Source organism: Copadichromis virginalis, linkage group LG3 (assembly GCF_057382275.1).
Source record: "Copadichromis virginalis isolate Kocher_CV1m ecotype Utaka linkage group LG3, C_Virginalis_male_GT1.1, whole genome shotgun sequence".
In the NCBI taxonomy this organism is placed as follows: domain Eukaryota; kingdom Metazoa; phylum Chordata; class Actinopteri; order Cichliformes; family Cichlidae; genus Copadichromis; species Copadichromis virginalis.
Window position 1 is genome coordinate 24,641,015 of NC_140620.1, and position 19,495 is coordinate 24,660,509.

Below are 19,495 nucleotides of genomic sequence, written 5' to 3' on the forward strand. Positions count from 1 at the left end.
TCCTCACACTCAGAGCTCTCGTGGAATTCACAAGTTCTTTTTTTTTCCTTTTCAATTTGAAAAATGTCTTTGACTTTGTGAGCAAATCTCGGAAAACTTCCTCAGACTGTCAGCATATTTCTGCATAGTCACCCGAACTAGTAGAAAAGCAATGGGCTCAAATTGTGGTCATAAATATTTTGTACTTGTAAATCACAATGTGTAGTTGTGAGCTGAGTTTTGAAACCTTATAACCAATTTTTTAACTTTGCTCTGAATCTGTTTTTCCTCTATGCACATTTAAATCTGCAATGTGTGAGTTTAGCACTTTAACATTTAAACCTCGAGAAAATTTGGTAATTCACTACAGAGAACCAACTGATTTAAAGCATGAGGGAGTGGTTCAGGCTAAAATAGTCATTCTGATGACCCCATGAGGACCAGACTGGATAACAGCAGATCTTTGGCAAGGTTTAACAGCTGGGGGGGGGGGGGGGGGGGGGGGGAGAGCCTGGAGGAACCAATGCTGTAAGAGCTAAATAAAAACACACCCACAAACATAAACAAACATACACAGGCAGGGAGAAAAAGAGAGCGAGAGAGAGGGAGTCAGAGAAGGCAGGTTAGCTCAGGAAGACTCCGGGATCATGACCTTATCATATTGTGAAATATCCTGCAAAACGAGCTATGGTCTACTAACTTTGTGTTATTTGAAGGTTGAATGAAATTACTAAGAAGTTTAGTTAGGTTTAACAGGTCAGCTTGCTTTAACAATAATGCACTATGTTGCACTGGTGCACACTTACTGTAGTGTTCCTGGTCACAAGTACAGCTTGCTGAATTCCGTTGTGCATATCCACCAAGAGAAGTAAACCTTAGGTCAACAGTTGTGTTTGAGCTCGTTCAAAAGGTTTTTTAAAAGTGTTCTTAACATGTTTGCAAACAAAACCTTCCCTTATAAACCTACTTTGTTTTTACAGCTTTCCAATACAACAGCCTCTTGTTTAGATAGTTGAAGGTTTCTGGACTGAACCTTAAGAGACTTTATTGCCTGTAGTTGAAAATGCAATGTCTGGTGAGTTTTATTAGAAAGCAAACCAACAGCGATTGTACATAAACTCAGTATTATCTCCTCAACTGGGCAACAGTCTTGGTTAATTGGTTCACTCATCATGACTAACTGCAGTTTTAGTACAAAAACAGAAACCTGTATCTCCCAGTGACTAGGGCTGGTGCTCCACCTCCCCCGGCTGATCTAATATCAGAATCATATTAAGTTCATTTAAGATATATTTTATTTTTTATAGAGCAGTCTCAGAAACAACAGTCACCTTAAGGTCTCAAGTCAACTTGTATTACAAGGCCCAACAAAATTAGAGCGCAATCCCAATCAGACAGAAATCATGAAATTTCATTTCACAAGAGCACTTTCAACAATCAGTGAAATTCTGTTTCTCCTAGATGAAAAGGACTGTAGATAAAGTGCAAGAATTATGGCTAGTAAACCCACTCTTTTCTAAACATCATAGGAGGAAGAGTTGGTTTAAAAGATACATTTTCCTCGTACCAACCCAGTACTGGTAATTTTTCTTATGCAGATGAGGCATTATTTCTGTACCATTATTTAATTCCAGAGGCTTTTATGTTATTTTATTTTGTACTTGTTGACTTGTAAAAGCCTATGTGACATATTTTATTTCACAATTCATTAACCGCACAGAGAAGGCATCGTTTAAATATGTTAAATATGTTTCTTTAAGCAAGTTCTTCATGACTGAGCCAAGTGTCCCCTTTTTTGGAAATCAAAATATGGTCATATGCAATATGTCATTGCAACATAAATGTGAATGTAACATAATAATATTATTTTTTCAATATGCAGACAAAGTGTGCCCACAATGGATACACGCATGAACAAGTAAAAGAAAAAACGAGGCCACATGCTACAGGTCAAAAGGAGAATCTGATCTTTTTTTTTTCTACTGAAAGTGGAAATGAAGGCTCAGCCCTTCTTTGTGTCTTGCATTATATGCAATATTACACAGCAGTACAGAATAGTTACAACACATGCATTGGGACAGATGAGTGCTAGTGCTAGCACTGGACTTTTTAGCATGTATTTCAATACTGAAATTCTCTCTCCCTTATTAAAACGCATACTCATACCTGCAAATAAGTTAAAAATGGGGTATGTGAGATGTACAATTAAGGGTAAATGCAGGAGTCATATCTCTCCAATATATAAGATAAAGATAAAGTATCTGTAGACACATACATACACAGTTCATGGCTATGGGTGAATATATGAACCTTGACCATCCATCCAGCCATCGATTCTAATGTGGATAAGTCACAGAAGATGGATAGATGGACTTTAAAATTGTGTCATTTCCCATTACCACAGAAAAGTTTATTTTTCATTGTTGACTGGTTGTGCTCTGTCATTGAACATCAGTCAGTAGATGAAATTAATTATTTAAGTAATAATTAAGTAATTTTATGTTTTGATTCAGAAACAGAAAAGTGCAATAAAGATCTTAGTTACATCTTTTTTTTCATCAGTTTTTTCTTTCTAATGAAATATTAGTTCCTGATTTTGCAACTATGTAAATATAACCAACTATCCTCTGTGTTATCTTTGTGTTTGTCTTTCTGGGGACCAGTTTAATCCATGGTACAGTTAAACTAAACATAATCAAACAGCTGGTTATACCCTATCCATAGAAAATAAAACTAGTATATATATAATATATATCAAAATCAATCAAACAAATACATTTTGTACAAAATGAATAAAGTAACAATGAAAAAAACAAACAAAAAAGTCTTACAAGCTCCTTATGATGAGTTTCTAGTATGTAGTAGTATGTAGTACGTAGACTAGCATCTGCCTCAAAAGGTATACTATGAGAAAGAGTGAGAGAGAGTTTAAAAAATTTATAATGGTCAAATTTGTGCAAGGTGTAAAAATATGGAATGTAAATGTGCCTGTCTCTAAGCACTTACACTTCTGTTTTTAAAATGTTAAACAGCTGTCACAATCATCAGAAATAGATTTTTGGTGGTACATGTTTTGAGTGGCATTCCTGTTATTACCATTGATATTTGGATTGATCGGTGGCCTCCACCACTTGCTAATGTTACTGAATCTGTGGAAGCTCTGCCATAGCCACCACCAAACAGTTGAGTTATTTTTACACATCTTCCAGCATCTGGTCAATCCACCACCTTTCATTGTTTATACCGTTACGAAAAAAAAAAAAAAGATATTTTTCTGTCCCTCCCCTACATCTAGGATGGTGGGGGATGCTATGAGCTATAGTCTTTAACCAAGTCACAATTCCATGCAAGGTTCTGATTTCCTTACTTCCTTACTCGCACGGACAAAGGAGGGGGGAACAACTAAGCTGTAGTGCCTCTTCACCTCACTGTACAATACCTTGTGCAATACTTTTTGTAAATAGTCAACAGTGCAATAGACTCAATACTTGAAATGTGCAATTCACTTGTATTTTTATTTTTTATTCCTATTTATTCTATTTATCCCCTTTGTATATTTTATTTATATTTGTCTCTGTATTTATATATGTGTGTGTGTGTGTGTGTGTGTGTGTATATATATATATATATATAACAATTCTGTAACTGTAACTTCGGTCGTTGCTGTGCTTTTTGGAAGTCGAATTTCCCAGAGGAACCCACCCGAGGGATTAATAAAGTTCTATCTTATCTTATCTTATCTTATCTTACATGCATGCACACACAGTGCCTTAGCTTTTACAACACATCATTTGGGTTTTATAATGGGGTGTTTGTGTAACTGTTGTCACTCAATAAAAGGCTGTGAGGGGATGCTGTTTTTTTTGAGTTGTCTGGGATCAGGTGAGCCCTCCAAGATCCTGAATAGACCAGCTTCCCTTGCACAAGCAAAAACCAATCGAGCTCTGATTAGGGTTGCAAAGGGGCGGAAAATTTCCGGTAAATTTCCGAAAGGTTTCCGGTAAATTTCCATGGTAAATTAAGCTTGGGAATTTTTGAAATATTCCATATTGGAAACTGTCCATGGAAATAATGGGAATTATGGAAATTAATGGGAATTTAGGAGAACTAACTGGGAATATATTATTTCCAAGCATAAATATAAACAGAAATCATAAGAAAACCTCCATGCAAAATGTTTTCAACAGATTTATTTGTAAGTACAGTAGAATAGAACATGTTTCAATAACTTGTTTCATGGATGAATAAAAACAGAAATGTTGAGTTCAATATTACCATCCCGTAACCCCGCTCATTCAAAAATGCCCCCTGTCCAAAAATCCCCACAAAGTCCCACTCAAAAGGTTAAATGAAAAATGTCACTTATCCTCCAAAACGTCCCATTAAACATGCAAATCTTCCTTCAAGCAATCCTCTTTTCTCATTTTTGCTCAGTCAATAGACTCTTCCTGGACCTCATCATCATCCAACAACATGTCCACTTCCTCAGGATCCAACTCTGAGTCTTCCTCTTCAGTGTCACTTTCCAGCCTTGTTGAGGATGGCTCTGTGTCAGGCTCAAAGAGCCGTAGGTTTGCCCGAATGCCGACCAGCTTTTCCACTCTCACATTTGTGAGCCTGTTGCGAACCTTTGTGTGGGTGTTCGCAAACAGTGACCAGTTGCGCTCGGAGGCGGCTGATGATGGTGGGATTTGGAGGAGGATGGAGGCTACAGGTGCAAGGGCCTCAGATTCACATAGTCCCTTCCACCAGGTGGCTGCAGATATGTGCCGGCATGACTGCCATATTCCATCCCCTTTCCAAAGGCCTTGCTTTGTTCGATACTTTGCCAAACTGCCTAGAACTTTGCCTTTATCGAGACCCAGGTGGTCAGACATGGCTGTAATGACCGCATAGGCACCGTTGATCTCTTCCCCAGAAAGTATGCCCTTGTCATATTTGGGGTCCAGCATGTATGCTGGCTGCATGAAGCCAGTGCATGCTCCCTCTGCTGTTCCAATGACTTGACCACAGCCGTTTCCTCTGCTTTCAGTAGTAGGGAAGTGGGCAGAATTGTCTGGATTTCTTCTTTGAGTTCTGCAAAAAGGCACTGGACATCTGACAAGATGGCACCATCCCCCTCTATCTTCGCTATTGCTGCTGCAATAGGTTTGAGGATTTTCTGACTGCTAGATACTCTTTCCCAGAACACATCATCCAAGATGACCTTCTTGATGTCACTGTCGATGCCTACAGACTGGGATATGGCCATCTCTTGCAGAGACTCCTTTCCCTCCAGAAGGCTGTCAAACATGATAACAACACCACCCCATCACGTTATGCTGGGAAGCTTCAGTATAGTACTCTTGTTCTTTTCCTTTTGCTTTGACAGAAATGTAGCGGAAGTTACTTGTTTGCCTTTAACATATTTCAGAACTTGCTTCACTCTCTTATTCAGTGTCCATTGTTTTTAGTGCCATTATGTCTTTTAGGAGAAGATTTAGTGTATGGGCTACACAGCCAATAGTAGTTATATGAGGGTAGGTCTCCTCCACATGTGCCCAGGCAACCTTCATGTTTGCTGCGTTGTCAGTGACCAGTGCAAAAACCTTATCTGGTCCAAGGTCATTGATGATCACTTTTAGCTCATCTGCAATGTATTGGCCTGTGTGTCTGTTTTCCTTTGTGTCTACACTCTTGTAGAACACAGGCTGAGGAGTGGTGAATATGTAGTTAATAATTCCTTGTCCCCTGATATTGGACCATCCATCAGAGATGACTGAAATACAGTCAGCTTGGTCAATGGTCTGTTTCACCTTTGCTTGAACTCGACTGAACTCTTCATCCAGTAGATTAGGAGACAATGCATGTCTGGTTGGGGGAATGTATGCTGGTCGGAGAACATTCAAAAATCTCTTCCAGTACACATTGGATGTCAGCATCAGGGGTGAGCCAGTTGCATAGATTGCACGAGCGAAACACTCATCTGCGTTTTTCTGGCTAGTGTCATCCATAAAATCCTCCGATGCCAGAGGGACCAGGAGCTGATGAGTGGGTATCTGACTCTGATACAGCTGAAACAGATTAATTTTCCCCTTGAGTGGAACTCCTGGCTGCTGCATGTGTTGGGCCTTGAGGAATTTTTTTGCACTTTGCAATGTGCTGCTGCATTTTTGTGGCATTCTTCACGTACGTCTTATCACAATACTTACACATATATACAGATTTCCCTTGTACATTAGCTGGTGTAAAATGTCTCCACACATCAGATAGCGTACGTGGCATTTTTCTGTAAAATAAAACAAGAGCTTGTAAAAATGCGAATGCAATGCAAGAGATCGTAATAATACAATTGCAATATGATAATAAACAGATATAAATAGTAAGGCTAGCTAAACAACTGGAATGATCTTCAAAACAAAACAGCCAAATGAGGAAGCTAGCATCTTCTTTATGTTATACTAGCTATGGCTTATTTAGCATCTAACAGATGCTAGCATTTTATTTAGCATCTTATCAGATTGCTATCTACCAGATTAATACATTTTTTGTGATATTCACAATTTAAACATTTAATGAATATATTTTCCCATAATATCACCAAAACTTACCTCACTTGTTAAGTCCACAGGCTCAAATGTGTGCCTTTAATACTCTTTGTCCTTCAGGCTCAAAAGTGTGGTCCATGTGTACATGTGATGGAGGCATGCACAGTGCCAGTAGGTGGTCTCAATAGCCATGCAGCAAGCTTGTGCTCTGTACATGTGATTAAGGAATGGCATGGATATTCAAGTGTATTTGAATTGCATTTGTTTGTTTTTGTCAATATTATGCTAAAATATACTTTGCTCAACTATATTTAAGTTCCCTAAGAAGAGCCAACCTTCAATTTTGAAAATTCCCACTTTATTCCCATAAATTCCCGTTAATTCCCATTTATTCCCATAAATTCCCGTTAATTCCCGTTTATTCCCATGGAAAGATTCCATCTTTGAAAATTCCGGGAATTTTGCAACCCTAGCTCTGATTGTCTTGCTTTGTTCGTGGTGATAAGTCTCTGAGCTAGCAAGGCCTGCGAGTGCAGACCTAACACAAAAAATAACCATCAGCCCACCGTGCCCAGTGGCCAGTCCAGCTATAGTGTCAAGCAAGGGTTTAATTTACAGAAATAAAACTTGTGAATTCAAACAGTTAATATAAAAACACTGCAGCCTTTAGACCACTGTTGAAGTTCACTGGTACTGTATTTATTTACTGAGGGTGTAACTCACTTGCAAGTGACATTTTCTAAAGCAACATCCTGATTTAGTTTTAGGAATAAATGATACAATTTGTTTTACGTGGAAGTTAGTAGCACAACAAGGTAAGTCTATGTCTGATACAGTGGCTTTGAAAAAATTGTCAAATTACAATAAATGCATCAACTATGTTTCTCTCATGACAATACAATTTGAAAGGTCCAAACGACCATCCATACAGAGGATGAAGGCATTCAGGTCTGGCAACACACTAATTTAATTTTATTTTATTTATTAATTTATTTAAAATGGACAGTGCAGTTTGACATATACCAAGTGGAAAACATGAAGCTAATGTAATGCACATAGGTTTATAGCTATCACTAACTTTCAACCATTATTGGCTAGATTTTCCCATTTAGGGTGTAAACTAGAGTTGGATGCAGATTTAAATGTTGCTTTCAGTCAGTTTACTCTATTAAAATTTAACGAATTGATTATAATAAATGTGCAATTATTACAGCTCTTCACACCTTTTATTGGCTGGGCCTCTGATATCTTCAGCTTGGTGTAGTAATTTGTCTAGAAAACTAAATTAATAATGATCAATTTATCATTTTACCATTATATAGAATCTTAGTACTATTATTTACCCTATGCTCAGCTGAGATTGGCTTAGCTATGTTGGTCTTCCTACACCTCTATTTCACACACCTCGCCTAAGTCGGGATTCACTGATCTTTCGGGGATGTTCTAGCTGGTGGTTTCCTGCTGGTTCTGGGGAAGCATCTGCTCTGCTGCAGTTCAGAGGTAGTTGTTGAGGTGTGTATTTTTGTCTTTAGGTTGTTAGTTGGTGGGTATGTGTAAATGAATGGCCTGGGTGTGTATATGTATGACTGGACCTGGAATCTGGGGCTTATCTGGGGCTTAGTGAGCTTTGATCCCTTTGATACATGGTCATGGAAGGTGACCATGTAGGAGTTGTGGTCCGGGTGGCTCGGCCTCTTCAACGTGGAGAGAGGATTCTGCCGGTTATCAGGCGGATCTTTGGGACTCTGTCTAAGCTCATGATAGCTCATACTTTCAAAATATATTAGTATTTGACTCGTGACCTGCAATTTCATCTTATCAAAATTTCAGAGAAAGACCTTGCACATGTGTTGTGTCAGTGCAGTCTCTTATTGTTACGTCTGCCAGAAACACTATGTGAAGTATTGAAACAAATACTAAAGCACTGCTGAAGCCTTGAATAAACATTATAAAGTTTACTTTGCTTTTTCTGATGACAGGTCAGGTGAGTTTCAAGGTATTCCCTGTAAAAGGATCAGGATGTTGGGGCCAATAGAATCGCTGAGTCATGTTTGAATGAGTCATTTTTTTTTCTTATTTAAAGCTGAATACAGTTTGTCCACACAAGCAGACTGAACTCCAGACTGACTTTGAGAAGGATGAACAGAAGGTAATTTTGCAATAGATCACTTTTTTATTATTAAATATTCAGTTCAATTCAATTTTATTTATATAGTGCCAAATCAAATTATATTTTACAGTAGAACCAAACAATCATATGACCCCCTATGAGCAAGCACTTTTGCGACAGTGGGAAGGAAAAACTCCCTTTTAACAGGAAGAAACCTCCAGCAGAACCAGGCTCAAGGAGGGGCGGCCATCTGCTGCGACATATTTCTACTTAGAGAGGCTTATCCCTCAAAACTTTAAATACAAAAAAGTTGCACAAAATTGTTTCCAACCACAGGAAATTTATTTTGAGTGTTTTCGTAGTTTTATTTTTCAGATACTCCAATTTCTCAAATGCTGCAGAAAAAACAAAAAACAATCCTATAATGCAAATTTGCAAAGAAAACAGCATGTGCATCAAAATAAACTATTTAAAGCTGTGCAATTTGAGTTGTAAGCATCCTAGAAACTATTCGGAAAAGCATAAAAGTCAAACGTGACTTTTAAAAACACCAGTATAGGCTTATAAGGCCTACAAGTAAAAAACTACATTATCCACGAAAATTACGTCACTTCCGGTTTCGGGCAGGTAATGGCGGACATGCGATAGTTCGCGCTGACGTCTATTTCAATGTACCGAACAGCTGATCGGATCGGCAAAGCGTGTTTCTGGAATATTTTGTTTTTGTTCCTGCAAGCGCTTTTTATGCAATTTTTGCAAAGCTATATGTGGAAGGAAACCGTGACCTAGGACAAGACAATGAGATGTAAGTACAACTTCCCCCAGTTTCATATGCAAAAAAAATATTGCGCTAGCTTACATGGTTCGGGTTCTACGGGGATTTTAAAAGAGTTTCGCAAAATGGAGCGTGCCCGCTCCGACCAGCTTTAAAGGGTTAAAGGTAAAATGTGGAGGGAAAATAAAAAGTAGTCAAAAATGGCCAATTATACCCTGGACCCCGGAGGGTTAATTTTTTTTTTTTAAGTAACGCAATAGTTACTTTTCAAGTAATTAATTACTTTTAAAATCTTGTAACTCAGTTACTTTTTTTGAAGAAGTAACTAGTAACTATAATTAATTACTTTTTCAAAGTAACTTGCCCAACACTGCTGATCAGTGGTTGTTTATCAGTGGTCATGACAACTTGCATATTAATGATCAAGACACTGACCTCACAGCCCATTGTTCATTCAGTGGTGCTAGTTTCAGATATTGTGCAAAGGTACTGTTTATAAGATTGAGGAAACCTGCTGTCAGCTGAGACTGAAGAAGTCACCAGGATGAGTGACAAAGCATTAGGGGCAGGGATAGCTCAGTAGGTAGAGTGGTCGCCCCATAATTGAAAGGCCAGGGGTTCAAATACACGGAACGCCTACCCTGAGGTACCCTTGAGCACTGTACTGTGCCTGCTTAGTGGCTGACCACTGCTTCACTGAGTGAATAGGTAAAATTCAGAGAGACAAATTTTCCCATGGGGATCAATAAAGTATACATTATTATTATTATTTCGCCCACTGAAAACTCTAAGAATCAATTTTTGGAGATACCTGAAGTTGTTCAGAGATACTATCATGTAGAATAAACCGTCCTGATCTGACCCTAATGCCAGCTCAACGCGTGTGCCTTTTCTAATCTTTACCAAATGGCAAAGGAAACCAGTTGCCCCTTGTAGGAATGTTTAGCTTATTTTAGAGTTTAGAGATGTGTTAACATAGAATCTAGAATTATTGTAGAGACACTGACACTGCCCTCAATGTAATAAAGGCCTGATTGTGTCATGAACTTAGAAGTAGATTTCTAGGAGACCCTGCCCCACTTGAACTGTGAGATTAAGACAAAAAGGAGTTAATGTTGAGTGGAAATTTCTCAGGGCATGCCTGGGTGGGAGTCTCAAAGTTTGTAACTAAATAACTTTGGTTTGGAAGGGAGATGGACGTTTATGACCCTCAGGAAGGGACGAACATAGAGATATACGCACATAGTGTTTTAACTGTCACGCACACACATCCACACGCACACTCACTCACGTGCACTCACACATACACACAGGTACGCGCATACACTCACTCACATGCACTCACATAGACATACAGGTACGCACACACACAGGCATTCACAGGCTCGTGCATACACACAGACACAGAGTTTGCAGCACACCATGGGGGGATTTATGATGGGGTCACTTCTACAAAACTGAGTGAAACGGACAAAGGAGTTGAGATCTGCAGAGGAGTTCCAGGGTCCTGTACATCTCCCTTCTAGAAGGTGTAATCAATAAGTGTAATCAATGAGTGTGGATTAATAAAAGTGTTGTGAATTGACTACTGAGTCCCCGGTGTTCTTTCTGGAGGCCTGAGGAATCTACGAACCGGGTAAAACTGTTTTAAGGTAACACCCTCTAATCACTGACTTAGGGAGGCAACCTCTCTTAACCTTCCTGCCTTCTTGGGACCTTTTTGTGCCACTGCTATGTGTTAAATGGCTGCCATTTCCACTGTGTTCAGTGGAATATAACCAAACTTGCCACAGGATAGTTTTTACCTGTCAATGTTAATATTCCAGTGTGAATTCCTTAAATCAGCCTAAAATGGCTGAGCAGCAGAAATCCCCACACCCATCACCCTGGGGACCATTTTCTGCCCATTGACTTCCATTATAAACGCTATTTTTCAACCCCAAATTATCATCATATGATTTTATTTTTTCTTCTTTTCTTGGATGTCAATGAAGACTCAGGGCCTTGAAGTTTTAATTTTTAAATTGCAAAAAAAATGCAAAAAAAATAATGGCAGGTCAAAATGTATCTTGGTGCCAATCTTTGGTCCATCTAAAGGCCTACTTATAATGACAATCACATATTACTTCAACTGGTTTTTTGTGGAAATATTTAGTTTCGTTTTTTGGTTTTTGGGGCTTATAACACAGGGCGCTCATGTAATAACACTGGGATTTGAAGGGTTAAAACAACGAAAATATAATTAAAACTTTACATGAATATTTCAGGGAGAAGTAGTTTTACAAGGTTGGCTAATTTAAAGTGGAATAAAATATGGATATATGGTCTTTTTATGGCGTGGCTGAGAATGGTCCCTAGGGTGATGGGTGTGAGTTTTTTAAAGGATGGCAGGAGGGTTAAGCAACATCCTGATTCAGTTTTGTGCATTGACTGGCGCAGTTTATTATTTTAGTTTGTTATTTGATTTTTAAGGGAAGTCAGTTGTAAATTAATTATGTATCTGATACAGTGGTTTTGAAAAGATTGTTAAATTACAGTAAATGCAGTCATTACTTTTCATACTAAGATAATAAGTTTAGGGTGTAAACCAGTGTAGAATGCAAATTTTTGACTTTGCTCAGAATCTGTTTACACTATGTACATATAAAGGTTTTACATAAATCTGTAATGTGTGAGTTTTAGTGCTTTAACATTTAAAGCATCCAGCTCAAGATGTCCCAAACACTGAAATTTTTTACATTTATTTTTATTGCGCGTTAGTAGCACATGAAGTCTATATCTGATACCGTGATTTTGAAAACAATGTGAGGTTATAGCAAATAATCATGATAACTTTGATCAAAAGGTCCAAACTAGTTGTCCATACAGGGAATGATGCCTTGATCTTTCCTTTTAGGGTGTAAACTAGGGTAGCCTAGCCTTTGGTTGAGCCTCCAATATTTTCAATATGGTGTAGAACTTTTTTAATATACATAATAACAATTAAGACTTAGATATGCTTGTCCTTCCTACACCCCATTTGATACTTCATACACCCTGCCTGGGGGTTCGGGGGATGGTCTGGCTGCATCTCGGTTCACTGCTAGTGTTACATTCCCTCAAAAAGTGTCCGGGTTTAAAAAGAAGAGAAAGGCAAAACGGTTAAATTAAAAAGGTTTTATTAAAGTTTCAACAATACTAACTCAAAAAGACTGTCAAGCCAGTATCAACTTTTAAAAAGAAAACAGAACAAAACTCAATAGTTGGTCAAAAGCCCTGGAAAGTAAGCAAAACTAGAAAAATTTGCTGTGTGGATGCCTAGACACTGAAGCTGTCTGCTTAAAAAAGCTGAAAAAGAAGTTGCAAAAAGTTGTATGGTGGTGAAGAAACTGAAAATTCTGCTATAAAAAAGGTGCTGAAGCAGAAATATTTGCTGAAAAGTGGTGAAAAGCAAAAAATTCTACTGAAAATGGGTAAAGAAGCTGAAATTTGTACTAAAAAGAGGTGAAAAGAAATGTTGCCAGGAGCAGGATTCGAACCTGGCCCTTCTGATCTCAAGGCCGCTATTCATCTTACTGAGCCAAACTCATTCTCACAAAAAAAAGAGGTGGAGAGACTGACAATTCTTCAGAAATTAGCAGAAGTTGTTGAAAGTTGTGCTGATAAGAGGAGAAAAGGCTAAAAATTCTGCAGAAAACAGGTGAATCAGCAGAATTTCTGCTGGACAGAGGTATAGAAGCAGAAAATTCTGCTTAAAAGAGGTTTCTGCTGAAAACACCTGAAAAAGATGGGATTTGTGCTGAAAAGGGGTGAAAAAACTCACAATTCTGCTGAAAAGGGGTGAAGGAAAAAGTGTTGGGGTGTTGAATTGATAACTGAAAAAATTTTTGCCTTAAGCGGGATTTGAACCCTGGCCTCCCAGTCTGAGGACGGCTGCTCATCTCACTGAGCTAAAACACAGCTCATTCCGGCAAGCAAAATCAGTCACAACATGGATAATGGGCAAAAAATATTGCATAAGAAATTCAATATCTCAAAAAGTATAGAAGTGCGGAGCACCAAAAGTCATAGCAGAAAGAGCAGAATTGTTTAAGATTTGAACGGTGTAAATAGCACAAAAACTGAGGGAGTAGTTAAGCAGCGAAAAACGTACAGAAGCAACCAGAATAATAAAGAATAAAGAGAAACAGGAACTCAACTAAAGGTTAATCACCAAGCACACTCCTCTCCATAGAGCATGAGTAATTAAGCAGCATGCACACACTCATCTCACCAGCTGCAACACCACAAGGCTCTTTGGCCTAGAGCTCACCTACCCCTAGCCTGAAGTACCTCTAAATGCTGATGGGAGTCAGCTGTACTAAACAGAGGGCACCCAGACAGGAGAGACAGAGAGACCACACCCACTCCAGGGCAATTTCAGGAGGGCGGATCTGCTTGGCCATATTTCAGAGATCTGGCCCTGTGGCCCTTAGTGATGTGCGATACCACTGATTTCCTTTCCGATCCGATACCAAGTAAAATTCAGGGTGGTATCGGCGATACTGATCCGATACCGATACTCTGTACAAAAACTTAATGTTTCATTGCATTTCATAATACAATATATAATTGTATTATGTAATTGTAATAATAACATAACGACCGTGGCTCAGGGGGTTGGGAAGCGTATCTGTAACCGGAAGGTCGCCGGTTCGATCCCCGGGCTCTCTGTCCTGGTCGTTGTGTCCTTGGGCAAGACACTTTACACTACCGCCTACTGGTGTTGGCCAGAGGGGCCGATGGCGCGATATGGCTACAACTGTAGCTTGCCTCCACCAGTGTGTGAATGCGAGAGTGAATGAATAGTGGTATTGTAAAGCGCTTTGGGTGCCTTGAAAAGCGCTATATAAACCCAATCCATTATTATTATTATAACCATATTGCTTCATAATGATTAGAGGACATCAGACAACTTGTTTTTATTGCTTAATAATGCAGAATAATCATATAGAAATAAAAGAAACTGTCGTTGTGCGCTATTTGAGCATGTTGCCTGCCTGCAGCACTAAAGGACTCTGCGAGAGACGTCTGTCTCACCCTAGCAGCACCTGTCCCTGTCCTCCTCTTTAGTTCGCCTCAACATAAGCTTATCATATTCTGTGATGTGATTTACTCCGAGGTGTTTGATGAGGTCAGTGGTGTTGCCACAACAACGTGTCCATACACTGTTTGCGCTCAGCCATTGTTGTGAGTGTGCACGCCAGGGGCTGGGACACATTTATACAGCCGTATTCCGCATATGACTATGAAAGGCGTAAGAGGAAGTAGTTCCTTCCAAATTAGACGATCTGAATTGTATAGTTTCTTTCCACTGCGTTCATTTTAATGGAAAAACTACAAATTTACCCCAGAGTACTAAAATATCGATATTATAATATGAGAATCGATTCTAGAACATAAATTGCTGGTATCGGAGGAATCGATATTTCAGTATCGATCCGCACACCACTAGTGGCCCTGCTGTCCTCTGGCAGGGTTGGCTTTCATCATATGAAAGTATTTGCCTGGTGACAAGAAATACCTGAAAGTTAATCTTTTCTGAATTTTAGAGAAATACATTGCACATGTCTTATGTCTGTGGGGTCTTTATAATATAACATACAGTGTTATATTCACAGAGTGACGTAATAAGACAATTCCACAATACACATAAACACTGATCATTTGTTTTTGTTTTAATATGTACTGCTAATGTCTTGAACAAAAATAAAGATTTGCAGAACATACAATTACTTATTGCCAATTCCAAGTGTATGAGGGCTTTAACCCTTTAAAGCCGGTCGGAGCGGGCACGCTCTGTTTTGCGTAACTATTTTTAAATCCCGGTAGCTCTGCAAACACATAAGCTAGCGCAATAATTTTTTTGCATATGAAACCGGAGTTGTACTTACATCTTATGCCATCAGCTTGTCCTAGGTCACAGTTTCCTTCCACATATAGCTTTGCAAAAACTGCATAAAAAGCACTTGCAGCAACAAAAACATAATATTCCAGAAACTCGCTTTGCCGATCCAATCAGCTGTTCATAACACTTCCTACGTTGGAATAGACGTCAGCGCGAACTTTTGCATGTCCGCCATGACCTGCCCGAAACCGGAAGTGACGTCATTTTTGCGGAAATGTAGTTTTTTTTACCATCAGGGCCTCATGAGCTTATACTGGTGTTTTTAAAAGTTATCTTTGACTTTATGACGTTCTGTGTCGTTTCTGGGATGCTTAGGACTCATATTGCACTGCTGGAAATAGTTTATTTTGATGCATATGCTGCTTTTTTGTAAATTTGCACTATAATGTTTATTTTCGTTTTTCCTGCAGTATGAAAAAATTGGTGTATTTCAAAAATAAAACTATGAAGACACTCAAAATAAATTTCCTGTGGTGGGAAACTATTTTGTGCAACTTTTTTGTATTTACAGTTTTGAGGGATAAGCCTCTTAAATTTCTCTAACTAGAAATATATGTTAAAAAAACAAAAACGATTTTCAATTTTTCTTTTTAGTTTATTGCACTTTTTTGCAATTTATGTAGTTCCTATGCACTTAATGCATATATATTATTAAAATCTGGGCTATAACGGTTGTATTGATGTATAGCAACTTGAAATGATCCCAAAAAATGGCTCCACAGCATGTAAAAATATAATATAAGCTCTGGCGGACTTGGTTCTATGGTAGGTCTTAAAGGGTTAAGAGATAAAGGTACCCTGAGCAGTTGAATAGTCAGGGTGTCCAACACTGTGCTTTCACATACTCTCAGAAAAATTATGGTTCTTAAATGGTTCTTCAGATGTCTTCATGGTTCTTTAAAGAACCATCATATGTCAAAGAACCTTTTTATTTTGTAGATGGTTCTTTAGCTATCCGGTCGTTAAGTCTGACGTCACTAGCCGTGTCTGGGCCTAAACTCCGCTGCAGGTCCATATATCAAACGATCACTATGGCATTACTGAGAGTTGAAAAACTGTCTAAAGTCTTTCATCTTTAATAAAATGATCAGCGTTCTGCTCTACCAGGTGTAACAATTGAGTTTAACATCCAGGCATCCATGAAAACGGAATTTATGACATTTAACGGAGTTAGAAGTTAGCAGGAAGTTAGCTCGCTAGCTTCTATCTAAATACAATATAGCATGTCCTGAATGTGGGGTTTTGGAAACAAATTAAAACGTACAGCTCTGTTATCACTTCCAACATAAATGAAGACAGAAAACTAAACAGCAGTGACGTTTGTAGGGTTACTGAAGTTTGGCTAGCTGGTATATAATGATGTGCTACGTGACCGCTAGCGACACAGCTATGTTAGCATAATATAAACAAGCTTACTTTTTTTCCACTCGATAAAAGTTAACGTGAGTGTTCTCGGTGGTCAGGAACAAATTTAATCGCATGGCAGGATGCTGTAAAAGGACCAAACTTCAACCAGGAGAACAACTGAGATAATCCATCCACAATACGAGGTTAGTCATTCATATACTGCTGCATGGGCTGGGCTGTAGTTACATCCTAAGGTTTTAAAAACTGAGCTTAAATAAATGATTAGCGGTAATAAAAGCCGAGGGAGGTCATAGTGATCACTGACTGTTTTAGGAGCTTTTTGAGATTAAATAGAAGAAAATACGAAACATTAAACATGTTAACAACACAAAAGCTATATTAAACGCAGACTACTTTAGGCCCGGAAGTAGGATTAAGGATAAGCCACAACACAAAACCTCTTGCCAGTGCAACAATCAGGCAATGAGTAAGGGATTGGTTCAGGCTAAAATAGTCACTGTGATGACCCCATGAGCACCAGATTGGTTAACCAACAGATCTTTAGCAAGGCTTGACAGCTGGGTGGGGAAGCCTGGACAAACCAATGCTGTAAGAGCTAAATAAAAACACACCCACGAACATAAAGACACATACACAGGCAGGGAGAAAAAGAGAACAAGAGGGAGAGAGAGAGAGTCAGAAAAGGCATGCCAGTGCAGGAAGATATCCTGCAAAAAAAGCTATGGTGTACTAACTTTGTGTTATTTTAAGGTTGTATGAAATTACTAGGAGAAAGTTCAGTGAGGGTTAAACAGGCCAGCTTGCTTTACAGTTTAGATTTTACAATAATGCACTACGTTGCACTGGTGCACAGTGACTGTGGTGTTCCTGGTCATAAGTACATATTGTTGAATTCAGCTGTGCAAATCCACTAAGAGCAGATAAACTTTGGCCAGCAGTTGCGTTTGAGCTAGTTCAAAAGGTTTTTTAAGGTGTTTTCAACACCTTTGTAAACAAAAACTTCCCTTCTTAACGTACATTGTTTTTACATCTTTCCAATGTGACAGCTTATGCCTTGCATTTTCAACTAAAGAAAATAAAATCAGGTTCAGTCCAGAAACCTTCAGCTATTAATGTCACAAGAGTTGTCTATCTATTACAAATCAGAGGCTGAACAACAAGTTGCTAAATAAGACAGTATCAGGTGGAGGGTAGCAGGTATACTTACTAACACTGCCACTTTATCAGTGCTGGTCGTCATGCCCTTTGCTGCTAAAGTATTTATACCTATATTTATACCTACATTCTATATCCATACTCCATACTGGTACTCAGGTTGTTACACTCTACTTATCATATTATTTGTCATATCAATTTATTATTTATTCTGCTTTTTTAAACTATTTATTTATCAATTTTTTGTAAAAATAAGTTTTTTTCATTATTCTGTCTCTTTTCACTCCGGGACCGTGTGTACATAATTTCGTTCCACCTCATGTTAACATGTGATGAAAATGGCTTAATGCTATTCTGGATTTTAAACAGCACTCTGTACCTGCCAGTGGCTGGGGCCGATGCTCTACCTCCCCCGGCTGATCTAACAATTATTATAATCATATTAATATCATGTCAAATATGTAGACGAAGTGTGACCACAAAGGATACATGCATGAACAAGTAAAATAAAAAAAATGCCAATGCTACAGGTCAAAAGGAGAATGTGATCTAATCTTTTTCTACTGAAATTACACAGCAGTACAGAATAGTTACAACAGATGTGTTGGGACAGATCCCTGCTAGTGCTAGCACTGAACCTTGCACCATGTATTTCAATACTGAAATTGTCTGTCCATCATTAAAACTCATACCTGCAAATCAGTTACAAATAGGGTGTGTGAGCTGCTTTACATCACACACAATAAATTATGTAAATAATGTTAAAATTAAATAACATATTACTTAAAAGATATTTTTGTTGGTAATAGTGAAATTTAATATTATTGTATTCATAACGGTGAATGCAGGATGCTCTCTAAATAAAAAGAGAAAAGAAACGGAGGACAGTTTTATCGATTGTTGAGTGGTTGTGCTCTGTGGATCCTCCTCTTTGATCATCAGTCAGTAAATGAAATTAAGACAACATGATGTTTTGACTCCGAGAAAAATGCCGCAATGATCTGGGTGACATGACTTTTTTTTCCATCAGTTTTTTTTCTAATGAAATATTACTTCCTGATTTTGCAACTATGTAAACATAACAGTTTATAAGTGCTGCTCTTAGATCTGTTTCCCACTTCATTCCCACTGGAAGGCTGAAGCTGACAGCTACTACTCTTACAGAAATAGATCACCTGCTACAAACTCTCTGAATCTCCTTTCTCTTTTAACCACCTGTCACTTCAGATCTTGTTTTCCACAGAGATACTAAACATAAGCATGAAGCTGCTGATTGTGTCCGCACTTCTGTGTGCAGTGATGGCTTTGACATCTGCTATTGGTGAGTACTGGAGTATAATGTGCTTATGGAATAGAATGGAAAACTGATGATGAGAGTCAACATCTGTTTGAATATATCCAGATCTTGAAGATGAAGAGGGCAGCAGTGGTACAGAGGAACTATTGCTTACAGGTCTGTGGAAAATTTCCAGAATATATTTCTGTCCAGCAGGACACACAGCTAAGTTTGTGGTACAAAAGAATTGTTATGGGTTATGAGAGAAAATAAATTGAAAAAGAAATGTTTAAATGTTGGCACTATCTGACCAGTCACAGTATGAATAAATGTACAGGCAGGAGAGCACCTGATTTTATGAAGGAGCATATAACTATAA

At 38.4% G+C, this 19,495-nt stretch overlaps 1 protein-coding gene across 1 annotated transcript in view; it reads left to right on the forward strand.

The window, feature by feature from the left end:
- The first annotated feature begins 18,938 nt into the window (after positions 1–18,938).
- The window catches only part of LOC146713590 (type-2 ice-structuring protein-like), a 2,593-nt gene continuing 2,036 nt past the window's right edge, over positions 18,939–19,495 (forward strand). The window contains exons 1-2 of the mRNA XM_085452683.1: positions 18,939–19,161; positions 19,243–19,293. Coding sequence (XP_085308809.1) covers positions 19,101–19,161; positions 19,243–19,293 — 112 coding nt within the window. The 5' untranslated portion in view covers positions 18,939–19,100. The remainder of the gene's footprint in view (positions 19,162–19,242; positions 19,294–19,495) is intronic.